The 27445-nt window shown below is 45.6% G+C and overlaps 1 protein-coding gene across 1 annotated transcript in view; it reads right to left on the reverse strand.

Annotated features, from left to right (window-relative positions):
- Positions 1–27445, reverse strand: part of ASTN1 (astrotactin 1) — a 300205-nt gene that overhangs the window by 165734 nt on the left and 107026 nt on the right. Inside the window, exon 3 of the mRNA XM_010954895.3 lies at positions 580–973. Within this exon, the coding sequence (XP_010953197.2) occupies positions 580–973 (394 nt within the window). The remainder of the gene's footprint in view (positions 1–579; positions 974–27445) is intronic.

Genomic DNA, 27445 nt, shown 5'->3' on the forward strand with positions numbered 1-27445 from the left:
CACTTCCACCCAGTATCTCACAGATACAAGCGTCTGAGGTCAAACGGTCTGAATGTATTCCTTCCTTTTCTTTGAGGAAGTACATCCCTTGTAAAGACCACAGACGCACAGGCAAGACCACACAGCTAGACCACCCCAGGCCGAAGTCTCAGGAGTCATAGGAAAGAACAGATACCTCTGTCCCCTCCACTTCAATGGAAAATTAAATTGCCTGTGCAAACATACTATATGCAAAAACGTCATACACACACGTAAACCGTTCTTGCTATCTCCTTACTTCCCTGAGGATTGCTCATTATATATGGAAAAGGCTCTAACCCACTCTTCCGTTGTATGTAAAAGTACCCCTGCTTCCAGTGCAAAGTGGAAGTGGAGAGGGATCAAATTTACACTTGTTCTTCTGATTTCCTATATTAGAAAACAGTTCCCATCATCTCAGGAGAAAGCGTATGCTCTTCTTGCCCACCTGGGAAAGGGCACTGGTGCGTCCCATTATGTATGACAACCAGCCATGAAATTAGAAAGCAGCTGCTCCCCGCCCGCTCCCCAGATCCTGGAGACCAGGCCCCACGTGCGAACCTGGCGTGAGGTCCATGCCTGCCTTCTCATTGCAGCCCTGCAGGGAGTCGAGGGTGCGGGTGACCTGGCTGGCGAAGTCCTCCCCTCCGTTCATGCACTCTCTCTGCAGGTGGTGGCGCAGGTCTGTGATGTCGTACTCGTAGCCGTCCAGGATGGGCGTCTCCCGGATGCTCAGGGTGCCGCTGGAGTTGTGGCCCTGAACGCGCGCGTTGCGCAGACTCTCCCGGCCGTGCCCGCCGATCAGCACAGAGGGGATGTAGTGAATCTCGTTGGCTGCCTCGGCGCTGGCACTCTTCTGGGGCTGGGGGACCCGGCGGCGCTTGCACCAGCGCCGGCGAGTGTACAGGATCATCACCAGGCACAAGATGGACAGCAGCAGAGCAATCATGCCACCCTGGGAAGAGAGGGCGGCAGGTGGATGCGGGAAGATGGGCGCGCTCTTCCCACAAAGAGGCATTGCCCCTCTCGCTGCCACCATCCATCACTCACCCATCCAACCATCCATTCATTCAATCAGGTGCAGTGAGCGCTTACAGCAAGCACCACTCAGCAGCAAAGGGTCAGTCTGCTGTGATCAGTGTTCAAGGCAAAAGAAAAATGGAACTCGGATGGCCAGCGCATCATTTCAACTGGCCCACAGTTTTTTCTGGCTTAGCGAACAATTTGAAGAAGAAAGAAGTCTTTGGGATTGTGTGTGTGTGTGTGTGTGTGTGTGTGTGTGTGTGTGTGTGTGTGTGTGTGTGTGTGTGTCATTTTAGCTGCAGAAATAGGGGAAAGGGTTAGTTTGTTAAGGCAAATCTGCTACATGTAAAGCTGGTTTCGGGCCAGCTTTTAGCAACGGGATGGCATCTGGTTTCTTCCTGTTTCACATCTGAAAATCAATCACGTACAGATTCTAACTCTGGCTCCACCAATGATCAGCAAATTCTGTAACTCAGAAACCTCAGATGCCTGGAGAAGATACCCCTTACCCTCGCAGGGTGGAGTAAGGACCAAGTTACATAACCGTGTCAAGCACCTCACAGAGTGTATCACAGGGAACCAAGGCGGTCAGCCCAACCTTAAATGTCTCCGTTGGAGTCACTGCCCAGCGGGAGAAAACCAGCGGCCAATCCAAGGGGACGTCTACATCCGCCGGGCGCTCACAACCAAGCGTGCGGAGGACTCTCATCCTTTGAATGTGCCTCTTTAGGAAACACTGCTGCTGCGAGACAGCTCTCTCCCACTCATACAGCCCTGAGTGATGCTCCCGATCCTGCTACAGCTCAGGAGAGGGGGCCCATGTCCTGGAGTCGGACTGGCGGAGGGGTTTTCTTCTGAACCTTCTCACGCTCCAAGGCCATCCTCTAAGCCGTTACTTAAAAACCCGCACACCACTCAGTTGTCTGTCACAGGAGAGGATGAAGGGCTCAGCGAGACCGAAGACCTTGCCTTGACGTGCACCCGGGGCAGGGTTTGGAAGGAAGGGCTGGCAAGCCCGTTGCTGCACAGCACTCAGCGGGTATAAATCTTCCCGTGTGCGATCTGTATTCACTCCCTTTATTTGGGTCAATATCCCTCCGAACCTATTTCATGAGGCGGGGGTGTGCCAGATGATTCTGCGCTCAACCTTGGGCTTCAATCACTGCCACCCCATCATACAGGCTAGAGATGAAAACCCTCTATTATTTTCCAGGGGGCCCACCCACGCAAGGCTGGGTCAAGATAAGTCCCTCAAATGTATCAGAGGGGGCTTTTTCCAGTCTCATAATAATTACGCTTTGGATTTATAAAGTTTCTCTCCGTGTAAATCTTCCCATTTATCCTCCCTCTCCCAGCACCACTGTGAGCAAAGGAGCATGTGCGCGCACACACACACACACACACACACAAGATGTTGCTGCTTTCAAACGGGCAGCTCAGAAGAACTGAGAGAAGAAGCAACAGCGTCAGCTGCCAAGTGACAGGTCATGTCAGGTGGCTGGTCCGGGACATACACTGGCCTCTAGGTTTTCAAATTTTTCTTTTATCTGCAGAACCCTTTCTCCTGGTGAAATCTCTCAAGCAAGTACAGAGAAAGCATGACTATGAAGTTGGAGATGGGAAGCAGGGATGGGAGTCCAGAGCCCAGCATTCCAGGTCCCGGCTAAGTGCCACCCACCTCCCCACCATCCATCACCCCTCCAGGCATCCCCGCAGACGTGCACACAGAGCCCCTGTGGCGCCTGAGCAGGGCAGGACCGACCCCTGCACCCGTGTGCTGAGGGTGAGTGTTTGAGTCCAATCCAGTGGTTTTTTGGCAGATCCTTTATCTCAGAGTCAGACCCACTATCCTTTCCATCACCCCAAATTGAAACTGCAACAATAAGTAATTAAGCCACACAGAAGGAATAACTTTCCGAGTGACGGAAATTGTCAGACATTGAATTAGGCTAGTGAAAGCGCGAGGTGATTTTATTCCCTAAAAAGCCGTGAGAGGAGCATAAACATCAGCCTCCCAGGAATGGTTTAAACTCCACCGCGCCTGCTCACAGACAGGTCCGCAGCAGCCCCTTCCTCTCCTCCTCTGTGATTCCCCTTGCAGGTGCTCACGGCAGGATGTGACAAGATCCAGGCCGTAGGTTCATGCCCCACATTATGCAGTAATAAAGCAGGACAGTGGTCCATTATGGGGCGGTCACTCTGTATCACACATTTGTCCCAAATGTGCTACACTTTTAACTCTAGGAGGTAGGGTCAACTATTTCTCCAGATTAGATTTGAAAAGGCTAGGGCACAGAGGTTGAATAACTTGTCCAAGGTCACACAGCAAGTGAATTGTAGGACTGGAATGGGACCAAAATGACTCCCACTCCCGAGTCTACCTTCTTAACCACCCGGCTACAGTCACCCTGAATGAGCTCTGCTCACTGGAGACGTAGACACCATGGCATCTATGTCAGGCACTGTAAGAGGGTAGAGTAGGAGAGTGTGGGTGGTTCCACCTAGATCCATCCTCACCTCTCGAAGGAAAAAGAGAAACGACTCCAAGTGCACAACTAGCTGACAGTGGGTCCAAGAGCCACTATCATAAACAAAGGACCTTCCACCAAGCACCCACTCAGTGTCCAAGCCAAGGTCAGCTGGCCGGGCCAAGACAGCAGGCACCGTTCAAGGTCTCTGTGCCAAAATAGGACTGTGCATCGCACATCACTACCTGCCTGGGGGACACCATCAGACTCTCAATTTAGTTGAATTTTAACAAAGAGATCTGTGTTCTCTTTCAACTGTAAGACCCACTGGAAATCCCTGGGCTCAGCCTCTCCTTTCCTGATGAAGAAACAAAGGTTCAGAGAAATGACAAAACTAGGGGGTGCAAAACTGGTTCTAGGTCCAGATCGTCTTCCACTGCTCTTTTCATGGCACTATTTTGTTAGGTTAAATTAATCTAAAGTCCCCTAGACCCCCTAGACACTCAATCAGCAGTATTTTATGCTGTTTTTAAAATAACAACTTAGAGTGAGCTAGAACACAAGTTTTCATTTGGCGAAGCCAGTGCATTTAGCAGTTCTAACCTTGGTTTAGCAAATCATTTCGTCTCCTTAGAGTCAGTGACTCCAGATGACCTCAACTTTTTAGTAATCAGTTACCAGCGATGAGCTCCAGCCATTAGGTGAAACTCAGCACAGACACAGGGAAAAGGAATTCTCAGACTGTCTAGTTATGAAACAGTCTCTCTGCTTCTATAACACAGATTGATGGCAGGTGTCACAACACTTTGTGATGACTTACCAACTGTGGACTACAATGGAAGTAATAATATACATAATGCTGTATGACATTAATGTGTAATATTACTTCATAATAATATGTTGTAATAATAATTTGTAAAATCTCTACACAGATTCCCCCCAACTGCTTATTGGTTCTAACCAGTGGGAAGAGTATAGGTCGGAGAACTACGTGCACAGGGGCTCTGGGAAAAGGCACGGGTGTAGCCACGTTGGTAACATGCCTTCCACGGTGAGGACGTGCAAATCCAGTCCTCAAATTTGATTGCTTTTGCACCTCTGTGATAAACCATAATTCTTCGATGTTATCATTATTTTTAACCTTTCTACTTCCACTGGGGATTCTGAGCAGGTTCAATGAAAGTCACAGGTGCGCTAGGACTTTTCTTTCAACTAATCTAAAGAAACCAAGAGGTGGCAGATGGAATAGAAAGAACACCGAGGTCAAGCAGGGCGATAGCTGGGAGCTTCTTAATAACCAAGTCAAAAAGAGCAAGGTGAGCTGTACAGTCTTCTCGTCGGACAAAAGAAAGTTTGTCAGTAAACTTATGGTTACAGAGGGAAGCAGGGGAGGATAAATTAGGAGGATTAACAGATACACACCACTATATATAAAACAGATAAGCAACAAGGTCCTACGGTGCAGCACAGGGAACTGTATTCAATATCCTGTAATAACTTATAATGGAAAAAAATATATAACTGAATCACTTTGCTGTATACCTGAAACTAACACAATATTGTAAATCAAATCTACTTCAATAAAAAAAAAAAGAAATTTTGTTGGGAGGAACAAGCTTCCTCCAAGCATTCAACCCCAGTTCGTGTGAACATGAGCTCAGTGGCAAACACAGGAGGCCATGTCATCACACTGGCCTCAGAGAGCTCCCAGGAGTTCTTCATATACGTACATCTGGCTTTGAGTTTCTGTCTTACCCTAGCTGTGTTCAGAGTATGTTCTTCATTTAAGTATTAGCTTCAATGTTTTTTTAAATTAATTAATTAATTAATTAATTATTTGACTTTTTTTTATTGAGTTATAGTCAGTTTATAATGTTGTGTCAACTTCCAGTGTAGAGCACTACTTTTCAGTTATACATGAACATATATATATTCACTGTTGCATTCTTTTTTGTTGTGAGCTTCATTTTTTATAGCATTAAAAACAAAACAAAACCAAAAAACAAAAAAAGCATTAAGGTACCTCTGGACCCAAGCAGCAGGTAATAAGCTACAAACTTTAAACATTAAAAAAATAACACTGACAGCAAGAGATGGAATTGTTTTGCTCTTTATTCATGTTTCCATGAGTTTTCTGATTATTCTATTGATTTTCCTCAAAACTGTTAACATTTTGTAACTTGAAGTGTGTTTGGGGTATATGAGATCTCCACATCTGTTAAAAAGATGCTTGCAAAAAATGGCATTTAAAATATATTTGTCTTTTTAAAAATCAATAAATCATTTCTACTGGCTTTAATAGAGATCAAACAAATGAAATCAGCTTTTATTTTATCATGAAACTAACATTTTCGGCACTTACCTGAGAGAGTAGTATGAGGTTTGTCAGATAATTTGCAGATTTGGGAATATTTAGGTTAACAATGGTTTATATAACATTGATGGTGATTGCTCAGGGATAGAAAGTTCTAGGCAGATTTCCCTTTTATGTTTATCCCAGTCACACAGGCCAACCACGAGACTGTCTCATTATCTGAGCTGGGTATTCATCCTGGGTCTGGGTCACCCCTCCCTCCCTTAGCCAACCGTTACTTGTCCTTCAGAGACAATTCAGTGACATGACCTCGGCCAGCTCTTTCCTGGTTTCACTGAACCACCCACAGAACCCTCCGCATAACTAACCACAAGTACTGTTATCTTTGCTCTACTTGCCAATCTCAGCTACTAGATTACAGACGTCATGAGAGCAGAGGGCACTTAGCTCCAGGGTCAATCATAGTGCCTTCCATGAAGCAAGTGTTCAATAATTGCGGAAGGAAGGGAGAGAAGGAGAAAGGGAGGAAGCGGGGGTCAACTTTGAGTAAATTTCAATATAGACATCATCTGTGGGCCTGCAAGCAAAGCTTATATAAGTTAGTTGCTTATGTCACTCGTCCATTCAATTCATTACTCAATCATTCAGTTCACTTTAGCAAGGCATTTTTCTGATGGTCACTGTCATGGGGAAACCGCAGTGAATAATACAGAGAGAGGTCCTGAGCTCATGGGGTTTACATTTGAGTTAGAGGAAATAATCTGTATAGTTAGGTTTTTAAAGGTAAGTGCAGGCACAAAAGGAAGATTAAAAACAGATCACTGGGACAGGCAATAGCCTGCAATTACTTCTTTTCTTTATAACAGAAGAAGCTGTGATGGGTAAAGACGTCTTGGACTGAGGTGGAAGACTAGGTAACACCTCAGGGGACAGCGGAATCCTTCTGTTATCTCAAGTTAGTGTCATATGGTCAGTAAACCCCCAAATAAAGAATCTGGACTTATCAAATATCACCAAAGTTCAGGGCTTTGTCACCTGGCTTTTGTGGACCCTTGGCAGAGAAACAGAAAAGCTGAGATTATGTTTCCAGCTACCATCTGTCAAGGGGCTGCAGCCAATCAATCAGTTCACATTTCAAAGCTTAGCTTCACCCTAGGAGTAACCAGAAAAGTGAATCTGAGACATAATTAATTATCCCTCAAGGCAAGTGAACACATTGAATTCAAATTATGTTCCTAAAGGAATTAAATGGTGGTTCAAAAGTAAGACTCCAGCAGACAAGTTTGGTGGCCCATGTCAGCTATTTCTCCCCCATAACAAAGCCCAGAGGTCAAGGGCAAAGGCCCTTTCCCATATCTGACACTGATCATTCACATCTACCTCCAGCTTTCAAAGAAGACAGAACAAGAGGAGGAAAAACTGTGCAGGCCCATATGGCAACGCTGGTCATATTCTAGTCTCCATCCAAATGTCCCAAGGGTTGGGAATGGAAAAGAGGAATAGATGACTTTTTAAGGTCCCATCCAACCCTGTTTCTCTGTGCCCAGTGGAAAACTAGACCTACATTTCTAATAGTTTGAAGGTCACCAATAAATTTGCAGCACTAAGCAGCCAGTTGCACACCCTCTCTGAACCTACGCCAGGCCTTCATCTATCAGATGGGGTGAAATACATACATTGCCTCTTCCAACTTGAACATTTCCTGATTCTAACACTGATCCCCGTCAACCTGGAAATAGCTCTAAACTGGTAAACTAATAGTGGATACAATGTTTGTGAGCGCTTCCTGACCAGTAATGGCAGCAGCTACAGACCAAGGAAACGATCCTTCAGAGGCAGGCTACCAAATCCAGGTAGCCAATGAGCAGACCCTGATAAGCAGACCCAGTCCTTTCCCCAAAGGCATAATAAGGCCTTGGAAACTGGAAAATGCCATCAGAATTGCAGGAATACATCCTGGACCTTGAGGATCCCTTTATTGCCAAGAGTCCCTAAACTGGAAGGGAAGGCCCCTTGGTTCGCTCTTCTGGCAGATTCCCTTTTCCATGGTGGCTGCTGAACAGAAACCCATTATCCCCTGCCCATCTCCTTCCCAAATGGAAGATGAGAGCTACCCGTTAAGCATATTAAATGGGGAGTTCAATTTATGGGTTATTAGGGACATTACCTCCCCTTGGGGGTTTTCTGAAGTCTATAATTGTGGAAATGCTTTCCAGTTGCCACATCGTTAATTAAGAGGCTTCAGTATGTCCTCTGGGGCTTCTGATGTGGCCCGCACATCCCCCCGTGCATGGCTAGCCTCTCGCTGGGGCCTGAGACAGCGTGAGTCTGCTGCCAAGAGAAGCTGCAGAACCTTCCCCACCCTTCCAGGTCCAAGTAGCCAAAGCTTAGGGAAGATACAGGGTGTCCCCCAAGATCTCTCATTAAAATGCCATTTGGGGGATAAAGATAGGAACCAGACAACCTTCCGTATATAAGCAAGAGACAAGCTCTAAGACCAAGAGCCCCCTAAGTGAGGTAGGTTGGTGTTTGAGGGCCCTCCCAACCCAAAGAGGCTATGAGCATGAAGTTTTCTCAAGAGGAAACTCAACTTCATGGCTTTCAATGTTTTTTCTTTTCCCAGGTCTGAAAGTTTTAATTCTGTGAGGTTTGGTCACTGTCTTCCTTCTTTAACCTGGGAAGTCTGTCTTCAGCATCTCTACGAGACTCAGAGCTTCATCTAATGAGCGCCCAAAGCTCCGCAGGGGAGGTGGCCAGAAGCTGGCGTGCTGGAGTCGGCCTGGGCTATTGTGCACTGTCCGCTTTCAGACACTTTTTATAGAGCTGCTTTTTTTCCTTCTTGGGATTTTTCTTACCTTGGAGCCTTGACTTTGCTGTCCCAAAGTAAAGCAAGGGAGTACATGTGTTCACCAGGAGCTCAGAGCTCCCTGATCATCCGTAGCTTTGGGGACCTGCCGTTCGCCTTAATGAGAAGGCTAAGGTTGAGGGGAGCTTGGATGAAGCAGGGTGACAGAGGCAGCCTGCCACAGGCTGGGTTTTCCGGATCCAAAGCTACCCTAGTGGATCCCCTCATTCCAAAGACTGGCCCACATCACTGCAGGGTGGGAGATCTGTGAGGAATCAGGTGACCAGGGCAAAGCTGAGGTCCTCCACCCCGTCTAGCTGTAGACTTAGCAAATTTCTGAGATGCTGCTGTTCAGTTAGACATTACAGATGAAGCCCCAGTCAGTGCTGTGTGAAGAGGCTGGCCACACGCGTAATCCATGTGTGTGGGTATGTATGTGCGTGCGTGCACGTGCACGGATGTGCGTATTGTGCATGACAGGCGGGCTAGGAGATAAAAGGGTCCCCACAGAAGCAAAAGCACTCCGAGTCGTTGTCTCAGCAACCCATGGGCAGAGCTGCGTGAGACAGGCTCCCTCCGTGGGCTACGTGCACCAGCCCTTCAAAGCTTCACAAGCCAAGCATGAAGCCAATAAATAAATATCTCCAGCTGAATAATGCTCCATGCCTATTCTTGGCCACGTTCCTTTCCCTTCTTTCCTCTTTGTTTTTAGGCAGTAGGTGATCTTGATGAAATGAAATAATAACAATAATCTGCTCCATTAGGACCAAACATTAAGGGAATTATTGAACAAGTAAGAGAAGAGGCAGCTGGCACAGTGTATGCTAATGACCATTAGACTTAAACCCTCTTTCTTTCTGAACATAATGGCGTTGTTAAACCCCTCTTCCTCCCACCTCCCCAAAAGTCAGGCCTCCCAGCCCGAGGGGAGGAGAGGAGGCCTTGGAGACCTAACAGCAATGTGGGCAGCAGCTGGGGCTGAGCAAATGAAAACCAACATTAAAAACTAGTCACTGAGGGCAGACCTTATGCAAGACACCTTGGGGGGCTCCAGTGACTTCAGATGAAAAAAGTCAGAAGTAGAAGGGAAGAGAGTCAAGATGTCAAGATTTCCCTGAATTTGGTACCTATTCATCTATACCGCTCTCTGAACCAGTGAAGATTTGAAACATCTTTTCTTCTTCAGCTGAAAACTGAAATGAACCATTAATGTCCTATTCAGGAGGTGCCTACTAGTGAGGGGACTGGCAGAAGGCCCTTCACAGAGGTGTGGGCCTTGATCATATTTCTGTCCCACACACAGAGGTCCAAGTTTATCATCATGACTGCCATGAGGTCTGGTGTGGCAGGGTCCAGTCAAGTGTTCAGGGGCCCTGCCCGGGTTCTCTTTCACAGGAGACCCTCCGGTGGCACAGTGTCTGTACTGGGAGAGGTGACAGTCCCACAGAGCTGATGGTTAGCTTTGTAAAGATCTCAAAGGCTACAAGTCACTACGAAAGCATTTCTCAGCTTCCTACAGCAATCCCATCACACATACTTAATTCTTCCCCTGAATTCCTGTCTTATCTTGTAATTCTGTGCACACCTTGCCTTATTCCTATAGGATCGGCACAATGGAGAAGACATGATGACAACTGCCACTTGTAAAGTACTTACCATGTGCCAAACATGGTGCATGGTGAACCACATTTATTATCTTATTCAATCCTGATAAATACAAGTAGTAAAAACTATATTTTTCGATGAGGAAACAGAAGCTCAGAGGGGATAAATAACTTGCCCAAGTTTCTGTGGTAGCATGACCCTGAACCAAGGCTCACCCACTGATCTTAATGATCTTATTTTATGAGGTTGTTGAGCAGAAAAGGGTTCCACCATGGTAGCCTGGGCTCCAATTCCCCGGCTTTCTATCTTCCCTAAATTAAGCCCTGGATGGTCTTGCTCTCACACCTAACTCTTAGGGTTATGCAAGTGAGGATTCCCAAATGTCTACACTCTGTCTTCACTGCCTGCCCCAGATGCTCCCAGTCTTCTTCAATTAAGCTGATTGGTTAATTTGGTCACTAGGTTGACCAAAAGCATAATTTCAAGCAATAATTTAATTGTGCCAAGGGTGACCATACTTACCAGGCTGACGTTCTAATGTGGGCAGGGAAGATCTATGAAGACATCTTGTTCTTGGGTGGATGTTTTCTAAGTGAAATCGAACACCTTCAGGGTCAACAGATACAGATGCTCAATTATTTCCTTGAGAAGAGCCTGCCACACTTGCACACAGACTCAGGTCTCTTTGCTGTGTGTAAGCCCCTGACCTGGGGTCAGAGACCTACGAGGAACAGTAGACATGTTCCATAATATAACACGCATGTAGAAGATAGACTGGGGAGAAAATGTGTGGCTTGAATAATTTCAGGAAAATTAGAACTTGTATTGGTTAGATCACCCAAAAGACTGCAGGCCAACAGATTTGGAAAAGGTAGGAGAAACCCTGCATGTCATGTTTTACATCAGGACCCAAACAAGGATGATGGTCACTCCTGATGCAAGTCATTCAATGCTGGTCAAATACAGAGGTTAGCAAAACTCTCCAGACATGGCTTTCAGCTCATAAATCTCCTCTAACTTGTAACTTACTTGACCCACAGTGCTGGGAACGATGGGCAACCATGGCCACATCTCTTGTAATACTCCTGCTGTGACCCAATCTTGACATCAAGTAAGATGCACATTAGAGCTGAAGCATTGTGGCAAAGGGACAGGCGAGGGACTTAAGGACTGGGGGAGACGCTGAGGTACGAACACAATTAGTGCATCATACACCGAGATCTCCTCCAAGCCCCTTATCCCTTGCCAGCAAGCTTTGTTGGACATCAAAGAGGGGAGGGAGAGGGAAGACTGACAGTCAAAAGGCCCTCCTCTGGGGCCATACACTAAGTGCTGTGGCTCTTGTTTCTCCCCCTTAAAAAAAATATTATAATTCAATTTTTCTGTGGAACTAATCAAGCACAAAAATCTGGAGAAGAGGCCTGGTTGTGAAGGCAATCTCTGAGCAAGACACTGACGTTCTCATTAGGGCAGGCTTCATTAAACCACCAGCTCCAACATCAGCAGCATATTGTCTTCAGCTAATTACATTTTTGCTGGCAAAGCCATCGTACAAGTCTTCAAATCCTTCCCATCATTAATTTAAAAACACACACACACACAACAACTGCCCTGCCCTGCCTCCTCCCTCCCTGGCATCCCACCCACACATCTCTGCATGCTGTCAGCTTTGTTCTTCTGGTTTTCCAGGATTCCTCTCTTATATTGGGTTTTGGAGGGGGAGGAGAGGAAGTGGAGGAGAGAACCTGCCACCTATTAGTTTGATTTTGTTCACTAGCTGACCATGGCTCCCTCTGTTCCTGGCCAGATGCTAGTTATATGCACCAGGACCTTGGGCTCAGGCCCAGTGCTCACCAACCAAAGATGGACCAAAGCAAAGAGAAGCTGGAAGTTGAACCCAGCTCTTCCCCCTCCTCCCGTCACTCATGGAAGGTGACAAAAGGCCTAACTCTGCGATTGTTTTGGTTTCCTCATCAGTGGCTTGATCAGGCAGAATGAATTCATCAGTCAGCCGGATCTGGCCAAAGACACTCACATGATACAAAGACAGTCAGGGGTTCATGCTTCCAAAGCAACTGGACGAGGCAGAGATCATCCACCCAGTGAGCGTGTAACTCTGCACCGTGGGGCAGGCCTGTTTTCCTGACCCTGGTGTTGGGGGTTGGGGGGGGTGGCGTTCCCAGCCAACCTGCAACATCATTACGACTGCATTCAGACCGTGGCGTTCTGTTGTAAGGGAGAGAGGGGCACAGAGAGAACAGGCTAGCGCGATGGGGGTGTCCGTGCCTGTCTCTGAGCCTCTGCCCTCTCCCTTCCCTGACATGTCCTTCCTCCCCCTCCTTCTATCCTTCACCCCCTTTAAGTCCCAGCATACGTTCCTCTCCCCACTGAAGCCCACTTTGACTACTCCAATGCTCAGACATGCCATCCTCTCCCAATTCTTAAAGCACATAAGAGCATTTCTTAATCAATCTCTAATCCCGAATTCTGCTGTTTCCCATATCACAGCTCTGACTGGATTTGCAGGCAGAGACCACGGCTTAACAACTTTCTAGAGCCCCAGCCTCAGCAGAGGGCCCAGCCCAGAACTGACCCCCTGTAAACAGCGCACTGCTTGATTAATCACAGGGAAGCACGTCCTGCTGGCTTGGCAAAGTTGATAAAGCACAAAAAGCATGATGTTTACACTGTCGGCTCAGAATTAAGGCTTCCATCTGGAAGCGTGTCCTCACTCTTCTCGGCTGGCTCCTCTGCCAACCCTGAGGAAGGAGTCAGCTACGGTAGGGCATCCGTTCTCTCCCCACCAAGGACGTGCAAATAGGAGGCCCGCTGCAGACCCACCATCCAGAGGATACTGGCTGTGTTTTAGGAAAGCATGATGGCTTCCACTTACCCAGCCTCATTCTAGCTCGCATCTTTCTGTACCATTAGCAAGCCATTGTGAGCTGGCAGAGGGCTCGCTTAAGCTGACCGAGATGGTCTTTTCTAGTAGAACTAACTGACCTGTACTTGGAGCTGACTGTTCTTGCCGTCCTCCCCAGAGCTCTGCACGAATAGAGTCTCATCACCAGACAGGTGAAAGAAATTTGTCATCGCATTTAAAAAAATTTTTTTTAGCAAATGTTTTGAAGTCTTCATTAGATTTATTTTTATGGGTTTTTTGGGGGGGATAATTAGGTTTATTTATTTAATTATTTTTTTTAATGGAGGTCCTGGGGATTGAACCCAGGACCTCGTGCTCTCTGCCCTTTGAGCTATACCCTCCCCCTCCCCCATCATCATATTTTAAAACATCTATTTAGCACCTAATTCTAGGAAGAGCTATACTATGTGCTTTACCAAAAAAAAGTCACTCTTCTTAGAAAATAAAGCTTTAATTTTTTTGTTTTTATTAACATATGCATATATGTATTGATGTGTATATATATATATATATATATATATATATATATATATATATATATATATATAATGCATTTCTGTTTCTGCAGAGTGACTGCAGGTAAGATGGAGAAGTTCTTTTTCACTCCATTCTGTAGTTGGAAAAATTAAATTTGGCTTAGCAAGAGGGATAAACACTGTCAGAGCCAACAATTTTCAACAGTTTCCTCTACCACCACACCGTGACAAATGTGGGCCACAACCTGGTAGACCCCACAGGCACACCGAGCATTTGATGTACTCCCCAGTTCCAGCTGTGACTCCATTTTTTTTTCTCTCTCCATCGAGAAGCCAGACCACAATGCAAGTTGAGTGAGAATGACCTTATTACAGGTCATTTATAACAGTGACTCCACTCTAATGGAAAGAAGCAAACCGGTCACAAATTTCAGCAGTTTACCCATTATTTGTATCAAATTCACCTGCCACATTTTACAACTGACGGGGTCAAGGCACTGTGGCTGTGAACTACAGAGGTGTCAACGTAGCCACTGAGGACAGGAAAAAAAAAGATTTTTTTCTTTTTCTGAGAGCCCTGTTTTGTTCAGAAGACTGAGTCAGGGACCGTCTGGTCTTCAGGTCCCAGGGGGGCCTCATCCTTGTACAACAGCAGGTGCTACCAGCTTGGTCCTTATTCCTTGCCATGTAATGCTCACAACTGAAGCTCTCACTCTGAAAATCTTTCACAGTCATTTTGCTTAGTGTCAATTAAAACAAAAATTTAATACAGATATATATAGAGAGAGATGGCCTTGTGACCTGGCCGGCTCTGGTGTGTGTGACAGTCTTCCCTAAGTTCCTTCTCTATGACATGTGAAAGGAGGAAGAAAGGTGAGGGGTGGGGGTTAGTGGAGAGAAAGGAGCTCCAACAACCAGAGGAGATCTGAGCAGAACCAAAGGTGTTGTGACACGGAAGAAGGGGCACTGACTGAGCACTTGGCCCCAAGTCCCAACAACCCTCCCTTTGGCCCCTCTGAGCCTCAGCTTTCTATGATGTCAGACTTGCCCAGCCTTCCTCATGGGGTTGTCCTTCCATTCCTAGAGTCCCTTTGGCCAGGCCCTCGGCTGGGATACAGACATGCATAATCCGGCCTAGTGAGGAGACGCGCGAGGGGAGGCAGCCTCCTGCACGGGGAACGAGAGCAGGAAAATTGCACTGGGGGCAGCCCTGCCCGACCCGCCCCCAGGGAAGGGCGCTCAGGGCCGTCTCCAGGGGGATGTCACGGGGCAAAGTTTAAAGAGAGTCATTAGAAGCGACCCTGCTCAGAGGAGACAAAAGACATTTTACGCTAAAGTACAGCACTAGTGAAATCACAGATGTATTCATCTGTCAGGCAGGGCCAGCAAAGATGACTGAGCCAGTCAGTGTGGCTAGAACGGACAGCGGAAACCAAGGAGTGGTAGGAGAGGAGCGTCAGGGCATGAGAGGGTCAACATCTTGGAATTTACCCTGCAGAGAGGAGGGGCTACTCGAGGTGTTTCACCAGGATGGGGACACAGTCGAAGCTGCATTTTACCAGGAACAGCCTGGCGGCAGTGAGAGGGAAGTTCTGTGGGGATCAAGTCAGCAGGCAGCAGCGTGAACAGGGGGAAAACCCTTGCAGCAGCCAGGTGAGAGGTGATGGGGGCCTGTATCAGCAGTGGTAGTGGGGAGGGAAAGAAGAGAGAAATTCTAGAAACATTTGGAAAATAAAAGGAGCAGAGCTTGGTGCTGGACTGAATGAATGAGGGGGGGAAGGGGCTCTAGCCTGGGTGACCATGTTGGTGGTCCCTGCACCAACAGAGGCAGAGAACACAAGAGGTGGGGAGGGTGGCGGGGAAGATGGATGATGCATTTCACGTGAGCTGTGCTGTTCAGAAGGCACGTGGGACATCCAGACAGATAGATCTGTATGTCAGAAGCTTGAGGGAGAGAAGCCGGGGCTGGAGATGGAGATAGATGTAAGGACCAAGGGGGAAAACACATGATCCAAACAAATAACATTCATTCCACAAACACCAACTGGGGATGTTTCTTGTGTGAAGCGTTGTGCTGGTAGCTGTAAGAAACATAAAGATGAATCAGACTCAGACCAGATCCGGCCATGTAGAAGCCTAGTAGAGAAGGAAAGACTCATCAAAATACTAACACGCTGGATGGCAATAGATACCACCCATGAGAGAGGCTCAGAGGACGCTTTCCTGTTGGCTCAGCCATAGCAAACCAAGAAGAAGCCATGGTCTCTGGTTGAGAGGTTGGAGAAGGTGGCCAGGTGGAGATGTCTGAGGCAAGACCTGAAAGAGAGGTTGGATTTGAACACACACACGGGGAGGGGAGTGGAGGCCACAAGGGGACGATGCCATGGCCATAGCAGGTACAGGGACACTGAAAGGGAGGCTGCAGAAAGTGGAATCTTGGGCAATAAGAATGAATAGGAAGATTGAGATCCTTCTGTTCCCAGGAAATAAAATGCACTATTTGTGCAGATGATTCTCTCAAGTGAAATAACTGTCTTTCTCCTTTTGGCTGTTCTTTCTCTGCAACCCTAGTGACCTGGGATGGTATTATCTGGGTAAGGCAGCCTTTAGCACAAATGCAGGTGAAAAAAGTCTGGATGTAGAAACAGCCCTTTGAATGTGCTCACAGTATCACACAGAAATAGTTACATGGCCCACTTCCCACTCTAACTTTTTTTTATTAGATAAAACCAGGTGAAAATGAACATCAGATCCAAGCTCGATCAAAGAGGCAAAGGAACTCACAAAGAACATGGAGAGGAGGAAGCAGGGAAGAGGAAGGCAGCTGAGTCTCCAGTGTCTCAGAGAGGACCTGCCTTCCGGATGGGAATCCAGAATCGCCTTGTCCTTGTCCCCATGCAGAGGCTACGCTGGGAACCAGCAGGGCCCACCTGGAAGGGGAGTCTGGGAAGTGCCCGAGAAGCCCCAGTGCTGGTAGTCAACAAGGCAGAGTCCACTACCCTGTCAGGAATTTTCCTTCCTCCTAAGATATAACTGCTGTCCTGAGGACAGAGCACACAGGGCAACTGAGGCTGTCCAGTGAGGGAAAAACACAAATAAAGCCGCTGGCTTGCCTGTGCATGCCAGGAATCATTCTGCCTCTGGCTTCACATTAGTCTTTTGTAGACAGGAGGATAAATAGCCTCTTCTCAGAGCACCAAAGTTCTCCAGAGGTGATTCCAGAGCTTTCTGTGGGACATTTCCCCATACCAGATCCCCCAAGCTGGAGGCTGCAGGCCCTTCCGGTGAGCTGGTCCCTCATGTGGTCCCAGCGCCACTCCATTCTGGAGCACCTCCTCCCAGCAAAGGTGGGGGCATGTCTAGAGAGGCTCCCTGGAGACTGTGAGATGCAGAGCTGGCTGAGCACAAGGGGCCTTGAGCCTGCAGTTCAGCAAAATCCCAGGATGTCTGCAGAGAGATCCCTGGGGGCCACAGGAAAGGGCTCACAGCCACCAAACTCCTTTCAATGGATCAGCACCGTGGGAAGGGATAGCTCCCTCCCAGGGCAGCACTGCTCCCATCAGCCCAACATAAGGCACAGATGCCTTTCATTTTCCCCACAGACGGTCATCTCATGCTCATAAACGGAAAAAAAGAAGAGCAGAGTTGCTGCAGGGGATAAAATAGAGGTTCTTCATATATTGCTCTGAAGTGAGTTCTAAGCAGGGATGGCAGATGTCTCACATGCCCTTCACTCTCATATTCCTGGGATGTGAGAGCAGGGTGGGGGAACTTGAAGGCCGCCTAGCCTGGGATTCTCAGGGGAGCACCCACAGCCCATCTAGTGCCCCTGGCCGGTGGCATGCCCGTGGCTGGCAAAAGTGTGAAACATTTTTATTTTATTTATTTTATAAAATATTATTTTCTCTAACCTATGTTGAAATAATTAACTATCACTTCAAACCCATGATTCTGTTGGCATTTTCATCTAAGATAAGATTAAAATAAGTTCAAACTGAAAAAGACAATCAATTTAAATAAAGATATTCATATAATACTAACACAGATTGTATAAAACTTTGGCAAAAAAACCCCAAAAAAACCAAAAAAACCCCGAATCCTAAATGCCCAAGGTTTTGAAAAACATTCACTTACAGATAAGAAAATTGAGGTTCAGGAAGGTGAAGGAGCTTGCCTGAGTTTTCACAGGCTTTCGTGGGGAAAAGGACTTTAATGAATGCCTCCTGACGTCTAATTCAGTGGTCTCATCCACCATTAGGCGGCTCGTCATCTCAGCAGAGCTTTAATCACTGCTGGGGAGAGTGAGAGGGGATGCGGTCTGGATGGGTACAGCTGGGCTCTTGGCCTGCATCACTGTGCTACGGATGCTCTGAGCACAGCCTTGGCTGGACATGTGGGTGCTGCCCCATCCCAACTCCAGATGGAGTCCAAGGAAGGCGATGGTGCCCTGGAGAGGCTGGAGGCCTTCGATGCTGAGGCTGCGTGCTCAGCAGAGCACTGAGACGAGTGGGGCCGCGGACTGACACAGCCAGCTGAAAGCCTGAGGATGGTGACCTGGATGTATACACGCCATGAAACTTGGGGAACAAAGACAGAATAAATGAGAGCTGCTTTAATGTCACTGCTGGGATGCAGAGTGCTTCTGAGTTTGTTCCGTGTGGCAACTTTCCTCACTCCATAACAATGTGTCTAAGGCCCATCACTGCCAGATTCTGACATGTTCACTCATAAATCCAAACTGCATGTGTGTCTTAGTCCCAAAGCTTTCCAATGTCTTCCTCAGACAAGATATAGGAAGGGAGGAAACAAAAGGCTGAATCTTTTTAATAAACACTTGGTGTCGTCTCTCCCATAGGGATCTCATACAGCCCTTTATGCTGTCGGAGCAGCAGAACTCACCTCAAGTTCACCTTAAGCGAACTTTGGGATTGGGAGCCAGAGCCCAGAAGGTCTCAGACACTGCTCCGCGAAGCACCCGCTGCTGTCAGCCACGATCCAGTGTGTCGATAAACTGAGCGTCTGATTCATCCCAGTTGGAAGGCTACTTGACTCATCTCTGCTGCTATCCAAGGATGTCAGCAGCAGTGACGGAGGTACCAGGAGAATCTTCAATGGCAGGGCAGTATCAAGAGGCTGCTGACCTCCGTGGCGAGCCCTGCGCAACGTTGAGGAGGGCTACTGACGTCAGCGCCTCACATAGGCAAGACTCTTAATGAGCTTTAGGAGGTACTTGAGGGAGTCACAACTTATTTTATGAGATGAGGTCTTAAAATGCTTTGTCCACCCTCCGCCTCCTCGGCAAGGCAGAGAGCCACCACCAACTTTTAAAGCCCTTACTTGTCAGCCCCACACAAGCCAGCTTTAACGTGACGTGTCTGGAAGCACAATTCTACTTCCACGCATGCATGTACATGTGTATCAGTATTTCGCTTTAAGGGGATATTCTAACATAAACAAGCATCTCATAAAAGTCTACTGTGTGTGGCAAAGTCGAAACCAAGCAGGAGACACAGGGAAGAAAAGATGGCATGTTTGCTTATCTGCGTCCTGTTCATACTTCTTTTGTCAAGTCTGTTTTTGTTTTTGTCAACTTCTGTCTTCACTGAACCCATCAGTGCCTCTTAGGAGAGGCTAATGTGAGTGCATGTCACCTGAATTTGTGAGTACCACATGCTCTGAATTGTAGCAAGAACAATGTTTATCACAGCCTCCCTTAAGTGACAATTACAACCAATCCACAGGAATCTGACAAAAACCAGAATCTATTTCCTTTTATACCACAAATAAGACCCTATCATGTCTACTAGTTAGAGTCTAGTCTCTGTTTGGGTTCTGTGGACAAAATGAGGAGAATGTACTAGATTGGGTTCAGCAAACTATGGTCTGTAGGCCAAATGTGGCCCGCTGCCTACTTTTATAAATAAAGTTTTATTGGAACACAGCCACATCCATTCATTTATATCCTGTATATGTCTACTTTGGCACTATTATGGCAAGAGTTAGGTAGTTGCAAAAGAGCTTAAGGCTTGGAAAGCTGAAAATGTTTACCATTTGGCCATTTACACATCCTTGGCCTAATTTCCTGCCATTAGCCATGCTAGGGCTCTCTCTGTGGGCTAGCTGGCTGTATCTCCTGTACCTAAATCTAGACTGTTTCCAACCAGGGCTCATGGGTGTGGGTCTGAGGTCATACTTAAGGGCAAACTTCAGGTCTGTGAGAGAATCTCAAAGCTTTAGGGAGGGGCAGAAGGCGAGAGAAGGGAGCATGATCTGATGCAAAGAAAATGGCATTAGGAATAGGGATCTCTGAATTTTTCCACCAATACTGACCCTGAACATAACCCATCATTATATGCCTTGTTTTCCCTGTATGGATATCTGGGCAGAAAAGGAATTCCCACAATGACATCATTTGGCCTGATCAAAAAATAAATAAATAAATTAGTGAAGTTCTTCCAGGAAGTCTGGAGCTGAGATTATCATCCTAAACTGTAAGACAGCTGCTAGGAAACCCTGTAAACAATGAAACAGACGTGACTTAACAATGCCCTGGATGTACACGGCCACAGCCCAGCTTTGTAATGGGCCCATTCTGTGGCCCTGATGGCCCTAATTGCCTCGGTCTTTTCTCTGAGCAAAACTCCTCTAGGACTCCTGTAAGAAGTTGCTATGATCCTACCTGCCTTCCTGGTTTCCTAAGGTACCGAGCCCCTGGGTAATATATTGCACGCAGAAATTGTTACAGCCAGCTTGCATAGTACCCCAGGAGTTTACCTAGGTAATATTTACTGGGCACCTCCCATGGGCCAGGCTTTGTAGGAAGTGCTTAATAAGAATCACCTCATGTAATCATCAAAACAGCCTTATCAGGTAAAGTCTATTATCATTCCCATTTTATAGATAAGGAAAGAGAGTTTAGAGACATTAAGCAATTTTTCCAAGGACACCAGAAAATCTAGCTCAGTGGCAGAATGAGGATTTAACTTGGTCTCTCTGATAGCAAAGCCACTACCAAAAGCTACCATAGCTAGACCACACAATTAAAGTTCTGCCCCACAGTACTTACTGTCTTCACTGGCTTCTTGACTTCTCAATGAGCTTTGCTCAAATGCAACCCCAAGAGATGCTTGCTCTTGTTGCTCAACCTAAGTCCTCATTTTTTGATGCGGCTCAGAGACTCCACCATGACGACATCTTGCCCAGTTCTCTATGTGCCTTCCTAATCTTCGTCAAGTGGGGAGTTTCTGCTGTGCTAGCTAAAAGAAGCAAATGTAGGACCTAATGAAACTTACAAGCTTCTGCACAGCAAAGGAAACCATAAGTAAAACAAGAAGACAACCTACAGAATGGGAGAAAATTTTTGCAAATGAAACCGACAAAGGCTTGATCTCCAGAATATATAAGCAGCTCATATGACTCAATAAGAAAAAAATAAACAACCCAATCCAAAAATGGGCAGAAGACCTAAACAAGCAGTTCTCCAAGGAAGACATACAAATGATCAAAAGGCACATGAAAAAATGCTCAATATCACTAATTATCAGAGAAATGCAAATCAAAACTACAATGAGGTATCACCTCACACCAGTCAGAATGGCCGTCATTCAAAAATCCACAAATGACAAATGCTGGAGAGGCTGTGGAGAAAGGGGAACCTTCCTACACTGCTGGTGGGAATGCAGTTTGGTGCAGCCACTATGGAAAACAGTGTGGAGATTCCTCAAAAGACTAGGAATAGACCTACTATATGACCCAGGAATCCCACTCCTGGGCTTGTATCCAGAAGGAACCCTACTTCAGGATGACACCTGCACCCCAATGTTCATAGCAGCACTATTTACAATAGCCAAAACATGGAAACAGCCTAAATGTCCATCAACAGATGACTGGATAAAGAAGATGTGGTATATTTATACAATGGAATACTACTCAGCCATAAAAACCGACAACATAACGCCGTTTGCAGCAACATAGATGCTCCTGGAGAATGTCATTCTAAGCGAAGTAAGCCAGAAAGAGAAAGAAAAATACCATATGAGATTGCTCATATGTGGAATCTAAAAAACAAACAAACAAACAAACAAAAACAAAGCGTAAGTACAGGACAGAAATAGACTCATAGACAGAGAACACAGACTTGTGGTTGCCAGGGGGGCGGAAGGTGGGAAGGGATAGACTGGGATTTCAAAATTGTAGAATAGATAAACAAGATTATATTGTATAGCACAGGGAAATATATATAAGATCTTGTAGCTCACAGTGAAAACAAAATGTGACAATGAATATATGTATGTTCATGTATAACTGAAAAATTGTGCTCTACACTGGAATTTGACACAACATTGTAAAATGATTATAAATCAATAAAAAAGTTAAAAAAATTAAAAAATAAAAAAACAGTGAAAAAAAAAAAAAAGCAAATGTACTCCACAGCCAGCAAAACTGGAGAAGCCAGCCGACCCTCACGCCACCAAGCTGTAGTCTTATAACAGAATGAAGTCTGAAGTCAGATGCAGACTTGCCTTGAATCCTGGCTCCACCTGTGTGACCTTGGGTGTGTGATTTACTTTCCCTAAGTCTCAGTGTTCACATCTGAAAAATAGGGGAATGAGTATCTGTTTCACAAAGATGCTAAGGAAATTGATTGATATTATTCATGAAAATAATCCCATGTATTGCCTGGGACATAGTGGGTGAATGGGTAGCTTCATTACTATGAATATTACCAGCTCTTGATATTGATTTAAACCCTGCAGAGATTATGACTCCCACTTTCAAAAAGATCTTCAGGGATTTGGGGAACTAAGTACTTAAAAGTAAATCGTTGGCTTCTATGTCAAGTGAGCTAAATTGCTGAACAGAATATTACATCAAGTTGTTAAAAGACATTATTATCCTTGTGAAAATTTGGCCTCTTAGCTATTTTCCTTGCTGTCTGGAGAAATGGTGGTAACTTGAGGCCTCCATAAGCTTCAGGAAAGAGAACAGAATTGTAAAGAGGAAATTAAGAATGGAACGGAATGGGGAACCACTTGGTACTCGGTTCTGCCAAAGGCCATCCTCAAATGTTAAGTATTAATAATATGACTGAGTATTCCTTGAAAGCCGAATCTTGTATTAATTTTCCATCTCCTTAGTAGTTAAAAAAATACTTGAAGCCTGACAGATATTGCTGAATGAAAGAATCAATATATAAATGAATGAATGAGTCGATGATTCTTTTAAATCAATGATAGGTCAATAATGCTTTTAAAATGCTTTTTTTTAGTTTCTAAAAGTTTACTGCCAAAGTGTGAAAGTATATACAAAGAAGCCTGAGTTCATGGTTACATGACTTTCACAATTTTAGAGTTGGAAGTCCCCAACTTCCCCGCTCCCTTCTCTGCCAATAAACCCGCTGCCAGCTGTGAGGCAGAGGGGCTGAAGCCAAGGTGAGCAGGTGGGGCCAGCCGAGCTGAACAGACTCTGAGCTTTTGGGGTGAGCTGACTGGTGTAGCCACAGAAAGACAGAGCTGTATCCCACCTTGGTTGTGGGACCTGGTGCTCAGAGTTCTTGGCTTTGAAGTAACACTGGGGACACGTGTCAGAGAACTCTCAGCAACAAAAGTTGACAAACAACAAAAGCTGGTAAAAGGACCTGCAAGAGACACATCGTGGGCACTCATGATGGGCCAGGGTATGAACTGGGTGCTTCCTAGAGCACAGAGTCTAGATTCTGACAATTGTCTCAACTCAGGTCCTGGCTCTGCAACCTTAGGGTTGTTTGACTTTAGGTGAGTTACTTAGCTTGTCTGGCTCTCAGTCCCTTCATCTGTAAAATGAGATAATAACAAACCCTTCCTCATGGTGTTGTGGTGAAGATAAAAAATAAGCTACTATATATTCAAAGTACGTAGATGGTTCGCACATAGTAAGCACAAAATAAGATTGTGATATGATGATTATGATTAAATCTTTTGATCCTCCTAACATCTCTACAAGTTAGATTAGTATGCCCACTCTATTGAACAAGTAAATCAGGGACTCACAGCTTCTCAGCCTCTGCTAAAGGAAGCGGTTCCAAGCTGTGTCCAGAGCAGGAGTGGCCATTATCTGTGGCACATCAGTCAACCTGCCCATAACTATAATCAACAGAAGAAGGTTGGTTAAGGTCACATCCACCCATGGGATAATTTGCTAGGAAGGTCTCTGAACAAACAGGAACTATGGAAGCCAGTGGGGTCCATCTGCTTGTTTCCCTGAGTTAGAATGAAGGGGTGGGGGGAAGTAGGAAACCTGGTAGCCACAGGAACAAAGTTGGAAACCCTGCAAAGCTGAGCAGTCAGGCAGGATCATAAATGAAGTGACTGGATGAGTAAACGGATAGTACAAACGTTTTATAAAAGCATCCTTGTGGGGTAACATTTACAGAGCAGACGGGACAAAGTAGCTCATTCGCGACACGAGGAACCATAGAAACAGCTGCAAACACCAAACCACATAGCGCTGAGGGGCAGACGGCGGGCCTGGATTCGAGACAACCCGCCAGTTCCAGGCTTCCTGAAATTCCTTGTGGACTTCTTTAAATCAGAAGATTCCTGTCTCCCTTGTCTCCACGTGAGCTTCTATAGTAAAACTCCATTATAGAGAAGGCCTGGGTAGACCTTCATTCTTTAAACGGCCTAACCAATGCATTCACTTCACACGAGGTAATGAAGCTTTCCAAAAGGACAGCAGATTACCTGAAGTGGTAAAGCCAGGATCTGAAGCCCACCTTCCGACTAAACACAGCATTTCTTTCCACTGAACCCCAGTTCTTACTCTGCAGGGATAGGGGAGGGCAGCAAGCAAGCTCAGATAGCTGATCAACTGAAAATGGATTCACGTGTACCTGCACCTAATGCATCTTGACAAGAGAGGCACAGACAAATCATGGTGCCAGGCGGGGGAGGTCTGCAAGCCAATGTTCCCTTGGCACTTGGAATAGCCCTGAAATGGACCCTGGCATCTCTTGCCTTTTGCACATCAGTCTGTCAGAGAAAACCCAAACGCAAAGGGGTTTTGTTTTTAGGGACCTTGCTCTCTTAGGAACCACCCACCATTTTCCAATTAGGAGGCCAAGAACACAATGATGGCTTTGGCAGCTGAGCAGTGACCAGTCAGTCAGTCCAGCCCTGTGACGGATGGCTTAACTGCCAGAAAAGTTCCTTGGACTCAGTCAGGACCTGTTTTTTTGTACCTTCCAATTCATTACTCAGGTTCTGTCCTTTGTGATAACACAAGACCTGTCTAAATGCCTCCATTTGTTTTTCAAAGATCAGAAGGACTAGCCCTGATAAGTTAGGGAATCCTCACTTCAGCTAAACAAATAATAATATTAATTGACAAAAAAGATGCAAAAGTGACTCTGATGAATGAATTTGCTAATGAAGTTTTTGTAACAGGTTTGTTGAAGAAAAAAGGTGCTGACAGAAAAACCATCCAGCCCGCTCTCCTAGGCCCATGCACACTTAACAAGCACCTGATAAGTCTTGGTGGCACCTAGCAACGACCATGCTTGGAACTGCTCCTCTCTGCCCCAGAAGTGACTGAGCTTTAGGAACGAAATGGAGGCAGCTTCAAGCAAAGTCATACGTGACGCTTAGGCCGCTGAACTGAACTTGAGCAAAGATGTTCAAGTAAGAGCAAGCATGGGTCCTCCGGCACAAAGTTGTCTGCAGCCCTGGAAATGCATTCCCAGAGGCCCCCACGGGGTGGTCCGCAGGCTTTGTACCAACTCAGTCCCAAGTATTTCTTCCCCAGAGTGGAACGCCCTTAATCTTGCTTCTACATTGTTTTTATTGGAAGAAAACTATGTGTCTTGGGCTCACCGGGGGCTCCCAGAAACGAGGAGCCTGGGGACACCTGAAAAGCCAGCAGTCGAAGGTCACAGGAACCTGCAGACGCTGGCTAATGGGTTCCACCCAGCCGGGGCTAGTGGTCCTGAGCATCGCCCAGGTCTGATCAATGGGTTCTCTTCACAAAATTCTCAGGGCAGATAAACATACACTCAAAGATGATTTTTTTCTTCAATTGTGAATTATGCCTAAGAAGGCAGAACTATGAAAAACAGTACCCACCAGCTGAGTTATCATATATATATCATGTATATATATAACTGAAGCATTTTTGAAAGGCTGCTTGCTGTGAAAAATATATTTAACCAACCCATATGCATACAGGAAATCTATTAACACTGCCATCTTTAATTACAAAATGAAATATGTAGTTAATACATTAAAATTCTATTATGCACCATTAACTCCTTCTGCATACTTTAAGAAGAAAAATGTAGAACACATAGCAAATGAGCAAAAAGTACAATATGGAAATCTAAATCCATACAGAGTCTGATCCAACTATCTAATGCAAAGTCATAGTAAAACCTGATCTTCAATGGAGTAAACACTTTGCTTATAAATAAAGAATTGCTTGACTTCTGGTATAAACTCACATATCAATTTTCATTTGATGATTTTGCTTTCACTTGTTCAAAAGTTTGCAAAAGAGTATCCTTGTGTACTTTCGTAGTTTTAAACATCAGTCATCTGGCAAAATTTGAAATAAATCTCTTCAGCCAAGTTTGAATCATGCAGGAGGTTAAAACACATTGTTTGACCCTCAAAGCAATAATATAAGATTTCAGAAGGGAAATCCAATTATTCTATGTAAGGAAGAAATAGTACCACTTTGGAAAAAGTAATTCAAAAATTTTGGGATGTGATTGAAAAGTAAGGGAAGCAGAAGGGTTTTCAAAGTTTTAAATTGCCAAGTTCCTAGCTGAGGTATTGGTTTTCTATAAGCCCACGATTTTGCTGATGGTATGTTTATACTGGGCACAGTGTGAAAGAGAATTTACCAATTGTCATCCATACAATGTCAAAAGGATACAAAAAAAAAAATGGTTTTCCTTTGCATCTCATTCTCTCATGACTTAGATTTTGCGTGTAAAACAAAACCCAGTAAAAGTGAAATATAAAAATAAACAGCAGGCTCTGCCTTGAGGCAATATGAATGAGAAAAGTGTAAATACAAAATGAAAGAAATGCAAACTTTAAGGTTTTCACAGAACCATTAATTCTCTCCGCACATACTGGAAATATTTAGGATTATCAGTTAAGCTTTTAAATAGACATTTTCTTCACAAGAGAAAAGGTTGGGTCTAGTCACGTTTTGATAATAACTTTAACTTTTCTCTGTTTGAATTATGCTATTCGGATCCAACTAAAAACCGCGTCAGTATTGATCATTACAGTTAATGAAAAATAGCCCTGCGATTGTTATTTTGTAACTTACAGGGGTTTGGGTAGTAAGGTTTCATTTAAGTGCATTTTGCAGCCCAACAAAGGATTTTGCTGACGTCTACGTTTACAATGCTGTCGCTCCAGATGCCTCAAACGGCTGCCTACTTCACTTCCAAAGGATATGGCATGAAGTGTATCAGACAGTGTCTACCAATCTCTGAGTCTCTTAAGAAGAAACCATCAGAGACTCTCGGAACGACATCTTCAAACAGGATACCCTCAGGCGTGATTTCTAAGCTGAGGGCAGATACACAACTCCAGTCTTTGAAACCATTTCTAGAATAGAATGTTAAGGACGGAGAGGCAGTGTATGAGGGTGTAGGGAATCAGAACGGAGGAAGGCGGGGTGGCAAGAGGGGCTGGGGGAGACTCCACTGACCACGCCGTCTTTGACAAGGATGTGGGGAGAGTACTTATATCTTCAGTTCACCTCGGGGGTCCCTGCTCTCCT

The sequence above is a fragment of the Camelus bactrianus genome, chromosome 21 (assembly GCF_048773025.1).
Source record: "Camelus bactrianus isolate YW-2024 breed Bactrian camel chromosome 21, ASM4877302v1, whole genome shotgun sequence".
NCBI lineage: Eukaryota > Metazoa > Chordata > Mammalia > Artiodactyla > Camelidae > Camelus > Camelus bactrianus.